At 42.1% G+C, this 16,511-nt stretch overlaps 2 protein-coding genes across 2 annotated transcripts in view; both read right to left on the bottom strand.

Annotated features, from left to right (window-relative positions):
• Nucleotides 1-16,511, bottom strand: part of LOC129857863 (nascent polypeptide-associated complex subunit alpha, muscle-specific form-like) — a 127,794-nt gene that overhangs the window by 39,227 nt on the left and 72,056 nt on the right. The gene's annotated exons all lie outside the window — the stretch shown is intronic.
• LOC129857862 (stress-70 protein, mitochondrial) lies at nucleotides 2,359-14,655 on the bottom strand. Its single transcript, XM_055926514.1, has 17 exons — nucleotides 14,327-14,655; nucleotides 13,153-13,211; nucleotides 12,966-13,053; nucleotides 12,654-12,835; nucleotides 12,408-12,532; nucleotides 12,211-12,284; nucleotides 9,521-9,627; nucleotides 9,242-9,404; nucleotides 9,040-9,132; nucleotides 5,677-5,886; nucleotides 5,362-5,589; nucleotides 4,499-4,603; nucleotides 4,275-4,392; nucleotides 4,087-4,181; nucleotides 3,844-3,936; nucleotides 3,542-3,682; nucleotides 2,359-3,347 (listed from the first exon to the last, which is right to left on the bottom strand). The coding sequence occupies exons 1-17, from the start codon at nucleotides 14,405-14,407 to the stop codon at nucleotides 3,252-3,254; spliced, it is 2,058 nt and encodes a 685-aa protein (XP_055782489.1). The 5' UTR covers nucleotides 14,408-14,655; the 3' UTR covers nucleotides 2,359-3,251.

Genomic DNA, 16,511 nt, shown 5'->3' with positions numbered 1-16,511 from the left:
ATCGCTCCACAAAAGCCGCGGCCCTTGCAGAGCAAGGGGAAACCCTACTTCAAGTCTCAGAGCAAGTGACGTAACCGATTGAAACGCTATTAGCGCGTACCCGCTAACTAGCTAGCCATTTCACATCCGTTACATGTGTTATGTGGGAGTGTCAATGTACTGTAGTGTGAGTGTGTGTGTATGTATGTGTACACTGCTCAAAAAAATAAAGGGAACACTTAAACAACACAATGTAACTCCAAGTCAATCACACTTCTGTGAAATCAAACTGTCCACTTAGGAAGCAACACTGATTGACAATCAATTTCACATGCTGTTGTGCAAATGGAATACACAAAAGGTGGAAATTATAGGCAAATAGCAAGACACCCCCAATAAATGAGTGGTTCTGCAGGTGGTGACCACAGACCACTTCTCAGTTCCTATGCTTCCTGGCTGATGTTTTGGTCACTTTTGAATGCTGGCGGTGCTTTCACTCTAGTGGTAGCATTAGACGGAGTCTACAACCCACACAAGTGGCTCAGGTAGTGCAGCTCATCCAGGATGGCACATCAATGCGAGCTGTGGCAAGAAGGTTTGCTGTGTCTGTCAGCGTAGTGTCCAGAGCATGGAGGCGCTACCAGGAGACAGGCCAGTACATCAGGAGATGTGGAGGAGGCCGTAGGAGGGCAACAACCCAGCAGCAGGACCGCTACCTCTGCCTTTGTGTAAGGAGGAGCAGGTGGAGCACTGCCAGAGCCCTGCAAAATGACCTCCAGCAGGCCACAAATGTGCATGTGTCTGCTCAAACGGTCAGAAACAGACTCCATGAGGGTGGTATGAGGGCCCGACGTCCACAGGTGGGGGTTGTGCTTACAGGTGGGGGTTGTGCTTTTGGATCTGCATTAAGTAGTAATGATATCTTACACCACTATTGTCTTACAATACAACAGATTGTTCGAACCAGTCATGATAATTCAACAATACATAATTTTCAAGTTTCTTTCCAGCAAATTTCTTAGTTACATGATTGTATAAATAGCAAAGGAGTTTTGAAGTTGAGCAATGAGGACGAAAACAATCATAGTTCAGCTAGCCAGCTAGTTATACAAGGAATACCGGGGGAAAACTTTGGGACAGCAAATAGCTGTGCGGCCATGCCACCAGTCTAATTCAGGACACAGATTGTAGTTTTTATCAATGGCCAGAGTTCATGTCTTGAAGCACGGCTTCGACTGCTCCTACAGTTTTGGTTCGGTACTGTAGTTTAACTGACGCCCGGCCCAGAAAGACAATTTTCATAGATGGCCACATAGAGATGTCAGATTTGAACATTCGTAGTAAGACACTTTAGTCATCACCTTTGCGCACAAAACATCAATTTAATTATTAAAATAATTATTGCTAAGGACGATTTTTTCCCAATCACACACAGCTAAAGATAATGTCATCAATGCTCCCTGTGCACGTGATGTTGGTCCATATAAACTAGATGCAAGCCGGATATACACTTTCCATGAATCGGCATATGCAAACGTCAGTAGATTACATTGAGTCATAAAAACTGGAGACTGTGTCCAAGATGTCCACCCGTTGTTTTAAAGGTAATACTGTATACCCATATGCTGATTCCTGGACAGCCTATATCCTGGTTGCATCCGGTTTATATGCATCACATACGCGCTAGCACTCACAGGGAGCAGTGCAAAGAGCAATGCATCCCCCCAAAAACATGGCAGACCATGGATGAATATAAAATGTTAATCTCTTCGGCCGTGAATGAAAAAACATTTGTCCTCAGCAACAAATATTTGAATAATTCAATGGATGTTTTGCGCACAAAAGGTGATGACTAAAGGGTCTTATTGCAGTATATATATTTTCTAATCTGGCCATGTAGGGAAATGCTCTTTCCAGGCTGGGTGTCAGTTAATCTGCAGTACTGAAGCAAAACTGTAGGAGCAGTCACAACTGTGCTTCTAGACCGGAACCGCTGGGCCATTGGTGATTACATTGAAAACGGTTGGACATCTTGGACGCAATCTCCCGTTCTTACTATAGTTCAGTGGTTTTATGCCCAGAAGCAAATACATCAGATTACATATTTGAGAGCGAATCCAAATACAATCCTGAAGTCAGCTGTAACTGTAAGTAGTAAAACAAAGCTTAAAAGGATGTTTGAGTGAACCTGAATACAGAAAATGGTTAAGTCACTTCCGGACACGGTAGACTTCTCGTCACCATGATTGCCAAAGGCACAATTTCCTAATTTAAAAGAGAAAATGGTGAAGTCACTTCCGGACACGGTAGACTTCTTGTCACCATGATTGCCAAAGGCTCAATTTCCTAATTTAAAAGGAGACCAACACAAAACCACTGTTGAAATTTAGAATTTTATTAGAAAAATGAGCAACGGTAAATGAGACCCCACATTTTCACTCAAATATATTCCCCAAACAACCTCCAGGCTCACAAACCCACCACAGACTTTATTTTTACCTCTTCCACTGCTGTCAACTTTGTCTGATGGCAGCATTTCACACAGAACAGTTTATGGCAAAACAAAATCTCTGGGGGAATGACTTACACATCTTACTTTGTTAAGAATGTTACTAATGTGCATCCTCATCCAATTACACTCATTGGTATAGTCCACATTACCAATGTAAAAACATGTATCATATGTAGATGTTTCTTTGTATGCAAAGTAGTCTCTCCCAGTTCAGACCCATGATAATGTCAAGAAGAATGAGCCAACTCGGGGCTCCTCTGTACTGAAAGGAATATCAGCATTTAAGGATTCAAATGTCTAACAGAAATAAAATGATACATCTTTAACCATACCTATGTGGTTTTACTCATATCACTGTACATATATACTCTAACTGTTTTCATAGAGTAGATAGACTTGATAAAACAGGATGAAGCTAGAGAATATTCAAGCTTCTTTATTGCATTTCCACTGGAGTCGTCAGTTGACCGGCAAGAAGCAGAGCTACATGTACAAATTAAACCCAAATGGCATCACGGTACGACAAACAAATAATTGCTATTAACACAGATGCAAATAAATGTCTTTAAAATGGACAGGATATATTGTTTTTGACAATTACAAAGGGGTGGAAGAACATACATTATTATACTGTATATTTTACTGCAAAAACACAGTATGTGAGAATGACTTGAAGGCAATAGCCGCCGTTCAGAACACGTCTACGCTCCCAAGCTCAACAGTTCATGTTCCCATTGTCTCCATGACAATCGCAAAGGTTTTACTGCTGGCCTTCCTTCTTCTCTCCAGCTCCACCTTCAGACGATGATGATGATCCAGAGCTGTTGCCGCTGCTGCCTTCCCTCTCTGATGCCATCTAGGAAGAAATGGACAAATATTCAGTTAATAAATAAGTAATATTTCAATTTACCCATTGTAAAAAATGTATGTTGGGCTCTTGATTGACAAGCTAAACAAACAATCCAGGCATATTCCAGGTTATTCCAACTCTGTTAGAACTGCAAGTTAAGGAAAAAAGATTTGACAATATTGGGGTGTTGAAACAATTACCTTCTTGTAAGCAATTTCAAAGAGTTTGAGTGATGCCTGCTGGAGGGTGGTGGCAGCCTGTTTGATATTCTCGCCAGTCTCTTCGTCCTTCCGTGACAGCAAGTCTCTCACTTTGGTAATCTCTTCCTTCAGTTTGTTGCACTGAAAGATGGGGAAAGAAAGTCAAATACTGGGACTATGAAATCTTCTGATATTTGGTTTCAGATGCATATCTGTTCTTGTCAATTTTGTTGTTCAGTGTCTAGGTTTTTTGAAAAGCCCTTTAAAACCAATGTATTAATATAATAAAATGTTCGACATGCCTCATCAGCAGGGAGCTGATCCTTGAACTCTTCCATCTTGGACTCAGTGTCATGGACGATGCCCTCGGCCTGGTTAACAGCCTCCACACGGTCCTGGGCAAAAACAAACAGATTCAAGGACAACTGTCAGCATTCAGTGTCACACAGTGATCAAAACACACAACTCCAGCTGGGAGTAGCCTGCAGTTGATGTAACTGATAAAAGTTTAATGGATGCTTGATGAGACAAATTGTCAACCCCACCTTTCGCCTCCTGTCCTCCTCGGCGTACTTCTCTGCATTCTTAACCATGTTCTCAATGTCATCCTTGCTGAGGCCACCGGAGGACTGGATAACAACTGGAGAAGTGAGGGGAAAGGCAGTGTTAGACAAAGTAAATTCATACTATAAGTTAACATGTATTTCAAGGGAAGGTTGTTAGATGATCTTACTCTGCTGTTCACGGCCTGTGCCTTTGTCTTTGGCAGACACGTGCACGATTCCGTTGGCGTCAATGTCGAAGCAGACCTCGATCTGAGGTACTCCACGTGGGGCAGGTGGTATTCCAACCTGAATGAGAGAAACACCAGTAAGACATTAGTATCCTCCTTCAGAGACACCAGACTTAAAAGATACTAGACTTAAAGTGTAAGTATGAATCAGCTAGGACACTTACCAGAGTGAACTGTCCCAGGATCTTGTTATCTGCTGCCATCTCTCTTTCTCCCTGGCATACTTTGATCTCCACCTGGGTCTGGCCATCAGCTGCTGTAGAGAACACCTATGCACAAGGAAAAATGCATCAGTACCACTGATGAAGTACACTGCTCAAAAAAATAAAGGGAACACTTAAACAACACAATGTAACTCCAAGTCAATCACACTTCTGTGAAATCAAACTGTTGCACATTTGTGGCCTGCTGGAGGTCATTTTGCAGGGCTCTGGCAGTGCACCTCCTTGCACAAAGGCGGAGGTAGCGGTCCTGCTGCTGGGTTGTTGCCCTCCTACGGCCTCCTCCACGTCTCCTGATGTACTGGCCTGTCTCCTGGTAGCGCCTGCATGCTCTGGACACTACGCTGACAGACACAGCAAACCTTTTTGCCACAGCTCGCATTGATGTGCCATCCTGGATGAACTGCACTACCTGAGCCACTTGTGTGGGTTGTAGACTCCGTCTCATGCTACCACTAGAGTGAGAGCACCGCCAGCATTCAAAAGTGACCAAAACATCAGCCAGGAAGCATAGGAACTGAGAAGTGGCCACCACCTGCAGAATCACTCCTTTTTTGGGGGTGTCTTGCTAATTGCCTATAATTTCCACCTTTTGTCTATTCCATTTGCACAACAGCATGTGAAATTTATTGTCAATCAGTGTTGCTTCCTAAGTGGACAGTTTGATTTCACAGAAGTGTGATTGACTTGGAGTTACATTGTGTTGTTTAAGTGTTCCCTTTATTTTTTTGAGCAGTGTATATACAATTAATATAAGTTTCACCAGACTGCTTCAGATGGAAAAATATCAGATTTTGTTCTCTCACCTGGCCCTTCTTGGTGGGAATGGTTGTGTTCCTGTTGATAAGTTTGGTGAACACCCCTCCAAGGGTCTCAATACCAAGAGACAGGGGCGTGACATCCAGAAGGAGCACATCAGTAACATCTCCAGCCAGCACACCTCCCTGGATGGCAGCTCCAATGGCCACAGCCTCGTCTGGGTTGACTGACTTGCTGGGGGCACGGCCAAACAGGTCCTGGACTGTCTGCTGGACCTGGGAGAGAAGACAACAGGATGGGTGGTCAGATAGTGGCAGAGCATGATGAAGAGGTGGGATAGAACCAGGGAGAGATCTGCTCACCTTGGGCATCCGAGACATACCACCGACCAGAAGCACCTCGCCGATGTCCCCCTTGGAGACCTCTGCATCCTGCATGGCCTTCTGGCAGGGGGCCACTGTCCTGCGGATCAGGTCAGACACGATGCCCTCAAACTGGGAGCGGGTCATCTTCATGTTCAAGTGCTTGGGGCCAGAGGCATCCATGGTCAGGTAGGGCAGGTTAATGTCGGTCTGTGGGAGAACCAAGGATCTATGAGTTCTTTCATCTTCACTGGAAAGGGGGTAACCTACAGTGAGCTCCAGAAGTATTGGGACAGTAACACATTGTGTTGTTTTGGCTCTGTACTCCAGAACCTTGGATTTCAAATGATACAATGACTGAGGTTAACGTGCAGACGGTCAGCTTTAATTTGAGGTTAGTTTCATCAATTTCTGGTCAACAGTTTAGAAATTACCACACTTTTTGTACATAGTCTCTTACCACCCCCCCCATTTTAGGAGACCAAAAGTATTGGGACAAATTCACTTGTAGTAAAGTTGTAAATCATTAAGGGTATGGTCACATTCATAGCACGCAATGACCACACATTTGTTGGGTGCATTTACAGCTTGTTTTGGTTGTTTCTGTAGTCGAATTGTCCCTACCCTGACCGACAGTCCCCTCAGCAACGACCATCCCGTCCAATCCCACTCCAGCAGAGGCGGGACTCCAGCGCATTCATCACCTTTAAATACCCACACCTGTCACTAACCAGTGTGGCAGACCTTACCATTTGCAAGTGTTTTGTTACAAGACACCTTTTCTCTTGTAACCCTTTGTGTATTTTTTTGGATGAGTGCAAGTAAGATTGTTCTTAATTCATACCTTCATTTGATTGAGAACATTTGTTTGATTTTGTCGGTTTATTTATGCATTTCCTTTACTCATGTTTAAACATCACTTAAGTTACTTCACTAATATTATTTTAATGTTAGAGATTCATGTACATTTGTTTCCTTTGCATCCTTGTTAACCATCCCATCCTTACATCCTCAACCTTATCTTCAACAATTCAACTGAAATAAACTGGGCAACAGCCCTTTGAACTCCAAACCCCCATTAGTGTTTTAAAATGTACACAACCACGATAGCCCCAACAGTTACAACAAAATAGTCCTTTTATCACAACTCTGATCAGTTTTCACATTTCAGATTGTGCCCAATAGAAATGTAAAATAAATGCCATTTGAGTTGGTTTTAATATAAGAATAGAATGTTTCTAAACACTCCTATACTGAACAATAATACAAATAAAAAATGCAAATTTCAAAGACTTTACCGAGTTAGTTCATAAGGAAATCAGTCAACTGAAATAAATTCATGTGGCCCTAATCTATGGATTTCACATGACAGGGAATAAAGATATGCATCTGTTGATCACATACCTTAAAACAAAAAAGGTAGGGGCGTGGATCAGAAAACCAGTCAGTATCTGGTGAGACCACCATTTGCCTCATGCAGCGCAACACCTCCGCATCGACTTGATCAGGCTGTTGATAGTGGCGGGAACTGGAACACGCCGTCTTACATGTCAATCCAGAGCATCTCAAACATGCTCAACAGGTGACATGTCTGGGTATGCAGGCCATTGAAAAAAAGGACATTCAGCTTCCAGAAAATGCAACTGTTCGTTTTCTGTAGCTTAAGCCTGCCCATACCATAACCCCACCATGAGACAGTGTTCACAACATTGACATCAGCAAACCACTCGCCCACACAACGCCATCTGCCAGGTACAGTTGAAACTGGGATTCATCCGTGAAGAGCCCACTTCTCCGGCATGCCATTGAAATTGAGCATTTGCACACTGAAGTGAGTTACGACGCTGAACTGCAGTCAAGTTAAGACCCTTGTGAGGATGACAAGCATCCAGATAAGCTTCCCTGAGACTGTTTGAGCAGAAATGTTTCGGTTGTGCAAACCCAGTTTCCTCAGCTGTCCGGGTGGTTGGTCTCAGACGATCCCACAGGTGAAGCAGCCGGATGTGGAGGTTATGGGCTGGTGTGGTTACATGTGGTCTGCGGTTGGGAGGCCGGTTGGACATACAGCCAAATTCTCTAAAACGACGTTGAAGGTGGCGTTTGGTAGAGAAATTATCTATTCACAAGACAGTCTGCACTTTTAACATCACGGCAATTGTATAATTTCAAATCCAAAGTGCTGGAGTAGAGAGCCAAAACAACAAATGGTGTCACTGTCTCAATACTTGGAGCTCACTGTATACCAGTCTTACATACTATTACAATCTCCATATACACAACATCTTAATTTGGTGTTAAGGTTTACTCGAGCTCCGCAGGAATGGGCGATGTGGCCTAAAAATCTGAATTTGATGGCAATTTTATGGACAATTCACGATATACGTTAAAAAAAAGTTCTCTAAATAAGCTGTTGTACAATCAAAGGTAAAATATTCTGCATTTCAAACAGTCAGCAATAATCTCACGAATTCAGGGCTTTTGAAATTATACCTAGGCTAAATATAAGCCTTCCACAGGGGTTGATATCTATACAAGCATTATACTCAAGAGTTTTACCTCCACATAGTGTATAATACACAAACAATAGCCTAAATGTAGGCTAACTTTGCTGGGGGACAATAGGGAGATTAGGGATAGAGATACAGGCGGGAAAACGGTGCAGTCTTTTTACTTCATGGCATCTTGGCTAAGCCACCATGTCAAGCACAGGGAAACAGAAGAGGAATGGTCTTGTATTTTTGTTTAGCCAGTTGCTTCTAATTAGCTGGGTGGCTATAGAGATTAGCCTTGAATCACTACAAGTAGTGCTGTGCAGACCAATTTATTGAGTGTTTATGGACAGCTCCCTGAAGTGAAAGAAGTATGAATGTTCTGACTTCTGCGGAGGCCGCATCACAGTAAATGCTGTATGGCCACTGCAAGAGCCTTTAAAAATGGGAACGTGCAGCCACAGCAGAAAGAGCAAAAAACATAAACTTGATTCTTACGATACAGACATGTGGAATATCGCGCAAAACCACATTTGAATATCGCCACGCCCTAGAGCTCTGCATTGCATGTTTGTTAGCCCTTAGAGTAGGGCTGCTCCAGTGTGCAGGTACAGCAGCTCTGCTACAGCTCATCATCCATTAAAACAGTTGCTCTAATGTGGCCTGGTCCAGAAGACTTCCTCACCCAGCAGTGTAGCTAGCTCAGGCATAGGGCTGGCCTTTACAGCCGACTACTGCTGTGGGATTACAGATGGTCAAGGGACTGTATAAATTACAAACAAGTTACTTCTGTTGACAATGGTTGTTTAGACTAATCATTAGCCTACCAAATAGGTAATGAGAGAAATGTCTGCTATGAGATGATGAAACTCACCTGCAGGGATGATGACAGTTCACATTTGGCTTTCTCAGCTGCCTCCCTCACTCGCTGCAGAGCCATGCTGTCTTTGGTCAGATCAACTCCAGACTGGAAAGAGAAATCAAAGGTTTGATCAAAATGGTTGGCTCACGTGAATATGGCAGATGCGGTTGGTCATAGAAAGGTGTGTATCCAGGATATTTCCCCCCCTTCTCACCTCTCGCTTGAACTCCTTCACAATGTGGGTTAGTAGGTGCTGGTCAAAGTCCTCTCCACCCAAAAAGGTGTCTCCGTTGGTGGACTTCACCTCAAACACACCCTTCTGGATCTCCAGGACAGAGATGTCAAAGGTGCCACCTCCCAGGTCATAGACTGCGATGCTACAAATCAGGGACAGGTATGAAAAATGAGCCAAAACACCTTTAGGCATGGATAAAAAAAAGTTAGGGTCATGGTCTCATAAGTTAACAGCAGTTTGTAGGGTTGTTGTAGTTACATTCTGTCCTGAGTCTTGTCCAAACCATAGGCCAGAGCAGCAGCAGTGGGCTCATTGATGACTCGCAGCACATTCAGCCCAGCAATCTGACCAGCATCCTTTGTGGCCTGTAAACAAAATTAACTACTCATTACACACATACACATCAAATAAAATGTTATTTGTCATGTGCAGAACTTAGTGAAATGCTTACAAGCCCTTAACCAACAATGCAGTTAAGAAAGTATTTACTAAAATAAATAAAAACAAATAATTAAAAAGACAACAATAAAATAATAACGAGCCTATATACAGGGGGAGAGTCAATGTGCAGGGGCACAGGTTAGTCGAGGTAATATGTACAGTACCAGTCAAAAGTTTGGACACGCCTACTCACTCAAGGGTCTCTGTATTCTTTAAAACTATTTTCTACATTGTAGAGTAATAGTAGACATCAAAACAATTTTTTTTTTTTACCATTTATTTAACTAGTCAGTTAATAACAAATGCTTATTTACAATGACGGCCTAGGAACAGTGCCTTGTTCAGAGGCAGAGGGACAGATTGTCAACTTGGGGATTCGATCTAGCAACCTTTCGGTTTCTGGCCCAACGCCCTAACCACTAGGCTACCTGTCGCCCCAAGGTAGCCATGTGAGATATCATGTAGTAACCAAGTGTTAAACATATCAAAATATATTTTAGATTCTTCAAAGTAGCCACATTTTGCCTTGATGACAGCTTTGCAGGCATTTGATTAGCTGTTCAGGAGTCTTATGGCTTGGGGGTAGAAGCTGTTAAGAAGCCTTTAGGACATAGACTTGGCAGTCCGGTACCACTTGCCGTGCAGTAGCAAAGAGAACAATCTATGAATAGGGTGGCTGGAGTTTGACAATTCTTCAGAGGGCATAGCAGAATTTCTTGTAAGTGTCCGGGTTAGAGTTCCGCTCCTTGAAAGCGGCAGCTCTAGCCTTTAGCTCAGTGCGGAGGTTGCCTGTAATCCATGGCTTCTGGTTGGGGTATGTACGCACGGTCACTGTGGGGACGAAGTCATTGATGCACTTATTGATGAAGCCAGTGACTGATGTGGGGTACCTCTCAATTCCATCGGAAGAATCCCAGAATATATTCCAGTCTGCAAGCGAAACAGTCCTGTAGCATAGCATCTGCTTCATCTGACCACTTTCATATTGAGCGAATAACTGGTACTTACTGCTTTAGTTTTTGCATGTAAGCTGGAATCAGGAGGATTGAATTATGGTCAGATTTGCCAAATGGAGGGCGAACTTTGTACGTGTCTGGAGTAAAGGTGGTCAAGAGTTTTTGTCCCTCTGGTTGCACATTTAACACACTGATAGAAATTAGGTAAAACGGATTTAAGTTTGCCTGCATTAAAGTATCTGGTCATTAGGAACGCCGCCTCTGGATGAGAATTTTCTTGTTTGCTTATGGCCTTATGCAGCTCGAGTGAAATCGTATTGCCAGCATCGGTTTGTGGTGGTAAATACATAGCTATGAAAAATAGATAAACTCTTGGTAAATAGCGTGGTCTACAGCTTATCATGAGATACTGCCTCAGGCGAGCAAAACCTAGAGACTTCCTTAATATTAGATTTCATGCACCAGCTGTTATTTACAAACAGACTGCCACCCCGTTTTACCGGAGGCAGCTGTTCCACCTTGCCGATGCACGGAAAACCCAGCCAGCTGTACGTTATCCATTTCGTTGTTCAGCCACAACTCGGTGAAACATAAAATACAGTTAACGCCCCATTGGTAGGTTAGTCTTGATCGGAGCTCATCCAGTTTATTCTCCACTGATTGCACGTTGGCTAATAGGACTGATAGTAGAGGCCGCTTACACACTCGCCGTCGGATCCGTACAAGGCACCCCGACCTACACTACCGTTTAAAAGATTGAGGTCACTTAGAAATGTTTATTTTTTATTTTTAAGAAAGCACATTTTTTGTCCATTAAAGTATCAAATTGATCAGAAATACAGTGTTTAATTATTAATGTTGTAAATGACTATTGTAGCTGGAAACGGCAGATTTTTTATGGAATATCTACATAGGCCCATTATCAGCAACCATCACTCATGTGTTCCAATGGCATGTGTTCGCTTATCATTTCAAAAAGGCTAATTGATCCCAATGTAGATATTCCATTACAAAATAATATTTAAAAAATTGTTTCCAGCTACAATAGTCATTTACAACAACTATGTCTACACTGTATTTCTGATCAATTTGATGTTATTTTAAATGGACAAAAATGTGCTTTTCTTTCAAAAACAAAAGACATTTCTACGTGACCCCAAACTTTTGAACAGGAGTGTACATCCGATATCTCTGTCTTTTCCATGCGAATGACAGGATTTGGGCCTTGTCCAGTGTCTGAAGTAAATCCTTTGCATTCGACTTGTTAAATAATCTTTGTTCAGTACGAGGTGCGTAATCGCTGTTCTGATACCCAGAAGCTCTTTTTTGTTACAAGAAACAGTGACAGAAACATTATGTACAAAATAAGTTACAAATAATGCAACAAAAAACTAAATAAGTTAGGAGCCCGTAAAACAGCAGCCATTATATGTACTGATCAGTTGAGAGGCTTGCTAGATCACCATTCTGTGAGTCAATGGCAAAGGCATAGCTTTGGGCCACCAGTGTGTTCCAGTCAAATGATTTAGCAGACAAAGAAAAGGCTCTTACCTGTCTCTGGGAGTCATTGAAGTAGGCTGGCACGGTAACAACGGCATTCTTCACATTGTGACCCATGTAGTTCTCTAAAACCAAGACAATTTTACAATGAGCAAGTTTATTTTTTAAACACAGGCAGGCATAGTTGGGAACAGAACTGGCATACTAGTTTTCCCCCTGGGTGCAATAAAGACTGATTGGTAGTTTACCTGCCGTCTCCTTCATCTTCATCAGCACAAAGGCACCGACCTGGCTGGGGGAGTATAGCTTTCCGTGGGCCTCCACCCAGGCATCACCATTGGAAGCACGGACAATTTTGTAGGGCACGTTCTTCCTGTAAAGCCACAACAATAACCATGTCATACATTCATCTCCAACTACAACACATTTTCCAATTAATGATGCGTTACAATGGCTAGTAAGGTCTGAGACCTAATTTAACAAGACACACTCACAGGTCCTTCTGAACCTCTGCGTCATCGTAACGGCGACCGATGAGACGCTTGGTGGCATAGAGGGTGTTGTTAGGGTTGGTGACTGCCTGTCTTTTAGCTGGCATGCCCACCAGTCTCTCCCCATCAGCTGTGAAGGCCACCACTGAAGGAGTTGTCCTTGCTCCCTCTGCATTCTCCAGTACCTGTCACACAACAAACTAATCATTAACAACCTAGAAAAGGTACTATAAAAGGAGTATTTCAAAGGGATCTAAGGTCTTTTCATTACACAGGTCATACAAACGTAAAATTACTGGTAAAACTTCAACCGACCTTTGCTTGTTTGCCCTCCATGACTGCCACACAGGAGTTTGTAGTTCCCAGGTCAATTCCAATCACGGATCCTTTGATCGCCTCCGATCTGTAAAACAATGTCAAACAGTAAGTAAAAATGCTAAGAGCTGCTCGTGGATGTTATTGGAATAAATATTGTATAGTAACGTTAACTAACAATACTTACGCATAGTCACGTCTGGACATCGCTCTGAAAGCATCTTGTTGGAATCCATTCCAGCAAGCCTGGGGGAAAAAAACATTGATTAGCTACCATGACTATACTTATTAGTGAAATCTGTTTAACTTCAACCAATATGAGAAGAAACTCAAACAGTCTAGTTTCAATTCACACAGGGCATAGACATGAGGCACAGTAATCCACATTTGGTATAAAGAAACGCAAAAGGTGTCCATGAGTGAAATAGTTACATAGATAAGCGTGTGTAATATTATGTTTGGTTATGATATTTGAACATTATGCCATAGGACTGCGGTGTTCTAGGGTGGGTGCACAGGAACACCACAATGAAGGTCACAGATGTTCTCTTTACATAAGACAATGAATGACACCCCCATTCACAACAAGACCGGTAAACTTCAACAGCTTACTAATGCTAACATTATCTTGCGCAATAAAACGAACCGTGTCTATAACCAGCTAAAGGGCTTGACACCCCGCTTCAGTCAGTTGAAACCAACTCACTGGTTGAGGATTTAGCTAAAATACATTGAAAAAAGACGAGGTGGTTATACAAACATCCATGTTAGGTAACGTTAGCTAGATGGCATTAGCATTAGCTGCTGCAGTCTTCAAGTTCAATCAGACCTTACGAGGGAAGCTAGCCAACTAACGTTAGTTGCTTAACTTATCCCTACTAAGATCACCAATGAACATGACTTAGTATGTTTAGTTCAGACGAAGGACACATGAATAATAAATAAAACATCCTGGCTAACTCTGGCTAGCCTAAAAGTTACCTTGTTAGCTAACATTAGTTAGTTACTGCTAGTTGCGTCATAGCTAACGTTAGCTGGCTAGTTCGTCTACCTGACCAGGCTCAAGCCCAGGCTGGGAGCATAATTAGCAAGTTAGATAATTATTTAACATTTAGTTACCTAACATGACTTGACAATTGTTAACTAGCTAGTTATTAGTTTTATCCACTACCAGACGCTAGTTAACTAACGTGTGGTAGCCAACGACGTTAGCTAACTGCGACATGTATTTAACGTTTTTAGTTAGCAAGCGAGCTAACGCTTAGCCAGTAGTTATCCTTCATTTCTTGTTACACCTATTGGAAACATTTAATTAACCTAACATATTGGAAATTTTGGGGGGACAATTTCAACTGACTTACCTTCTTTATCAAGGAGGACACGCTTCTTGAGCAGTTCGGAGAGGGGAGAGACCTTGAAGCTGTTCTTGCAACACTTAACATTTTTGACAATTCTGGTAGCAAGCTAGTTGGCTTTAAAATGGAGGCCGCAATGATCAAATCCAAACTGTTGAGATTTTAGCGAGGACCAGGTATAGATATCTTATTTCGTTGGAGAGATGTAATTTCCACGACAAATCTAGGAATATATTTAGCCTGTCAGAACCGGTAAGGCAGCACGACTGCTCTCCAACTATGCAGTTGAACTTCCGAATTTCTCGAATTAACTGACACATGAGTTGCTCCATGCATTGAGAAACGGACCCATTTTAGAAACTTAAAAATTGCCTGAGTAAAACTACACCCTTCAAAAATAAATTACAACGTTATCCAAGTATTATATTAAATTATTACAGACTATATACTTACAAAACACCTGTAGTTTATGTTTAGGGTGCAGTATAATTATTTTACACGATAAAGTATGCTAAAACATTATCATGCTCAGATCGGGGCATCACACACCAATGGGCTTTTGAAGGTCATTTTGAAAAAGCGGTGAAAATTCTCACGTGAGTTTCATCAGCGATGCCGGCACTGTACTGTTTTTGATGCCAGTGTCTGGTCTGATGAAACATTTAGCTAAATGTGGACAAAGTAGCTACATAAATACATTAAATGACCAAATAAAGGGATCAGTCGACCGTTTTGCTCATCGGCATATTGCTACTCGGTTTGATTCTATTGGACTTTGCCTCTCACTCATGTCATCTGTATGTCATTGCAGCTCATCAATTTTGCAGCTTACAGCAATTAATTAATAGTTATTACCCCCTCTCTAATGTGGTGGCAACACGATTTTGGGTCCGATACTGTTCAGTTTATATATTGTAACGACCCTGGGTTTATAAGCACGGATATCGACTGCCACTTGAGCATGCTTTTGGGGCACTGTTGAAAGTGTGCTGGACTTCGGGCTAGAAAGTTGAGGGTTCGAGACCTGCTCCCTGCCAGTTTCATTACAATATGTTACCCCTTGGTAGCGTTATCAGAATTCACAGCATTGATTATCACTGCTATGCAGCTGATACACAACTTTACATTTCCGTGTCACTAAAGGATTTTAGCTCCACGGATAAATTATTAGACTGTATTTGTGATTGAATTACTTGGATGGATCATAACTTCCAGCAGCTAAATCAAGACAAGACTGAGGTACTTATTGTTGGAGCCAAAGCACAGAGAGAGAATCTGGCTACATATTTTAATTCACAAGCAATAAAGATAAAACACCAGGTAAAAAAACCGAGGTGTTATGTTAGATTCTGAACTCAATTTTGAATCACACATTAGGAATGTGACCAAAATAGCTTTTTACCACCTGAGGAACATTGCCAAGGTGCAGCCATTTCTCTCTGAGGCTGATACAGAGAGACTCATCCATGCTTTTATTACAAGCAGGCTTGATTACTGTAATGCTCACCTGTCTGGTTTACCCAAGAAAGCCATTGGTCAACAGCAAAACATACAGAATGCTGCAGCATGGGTACTGACCAAGGTCTCTGCACTGGCTGCCTGTGAGTTAAAATACATTTTAAGATTCTTCTATTGGTTTTTAAATCAATCCACGATTGTGCACCCCAATACCTGTCAGACATGCTTTTAAGTTATTTACCCAGTAGGTCCCTCAGGTCCTCTGGCACTGGCATTTTAACTATCCCAAATCCTAGGACCAAGAGGCATGGAGAGGCAGCCTTTAGTTACCATGCCTTCAGCCTCTGGAATAGCCTGCCAGAAAACCTGAGGAAGGTAGGAACTGTGATAAACAAAAACACACCTTTTTAGCTTTGTTTTTCCTTAGGGTGCTTTTTAGTCATTCAGTTTTGTTATTCTTTAGTTTATCCTCTTGTGTTTCTGTAGTAAATATTTCAGTTTTTATTTTCCTTGTTTTTATTCATTTTTTCCTGTAATGCACATTGTATTGCATTCCATGTCTGAAATGTGCTGTATAAATAAATCTTGATTTGAACACATAAAACCCAACGTATGCCAGAGATATAAAACCCTAAACAAGAAAGCATTATTGGACATTTTCAGTAATTCCACTACTATGCCAAAAGATGGAGCCCAATTTATGCTGTGCGATCTTTCTGCACCAGTCTATTTA

This window comes from Salvelinus fontinalis, chromosome 6 (genome assembly GCF_029448725.1).
Source record: "Salvelinus fontinalis isolate EN_2023a chromosome 6, ASM2944872v1, whole genome shotgun sequence".
Lineage (NCBI taxonomy): Eukaryota > Metazoa > Chordata > Actinopteri > Salmoniformes > Salmonidae > Salvelinus > Salvelinus fontinalis.
This window is presented reverse-complemented; position numbering and strand designations above follow the sequence as displayed.

Coding starts and splice junctions, on each gene's coding strand:
- LOC129857862 (XM_055926514.1), bottom strand. CDS start 14,407: ATGTTAAGTGTTGCAAGAACAGCTTCAAGGTCTCTCCCCTCTCCGAAC. Junction 4,393..4,498: donor TCCTGGGACAGTTCACTCTG/GTAAGTGTCCTA, acceptor TCTCTCATTCAG/GTTGGAATACCACCTGCCCC. Junction 3,937..4,086: donor AGGAGGACAGGAGGCGAAAG/GTGGGGTTGACA, acceptor GTTTTTGCCCAG/GACCGTGTGGAGGCTGTTAA.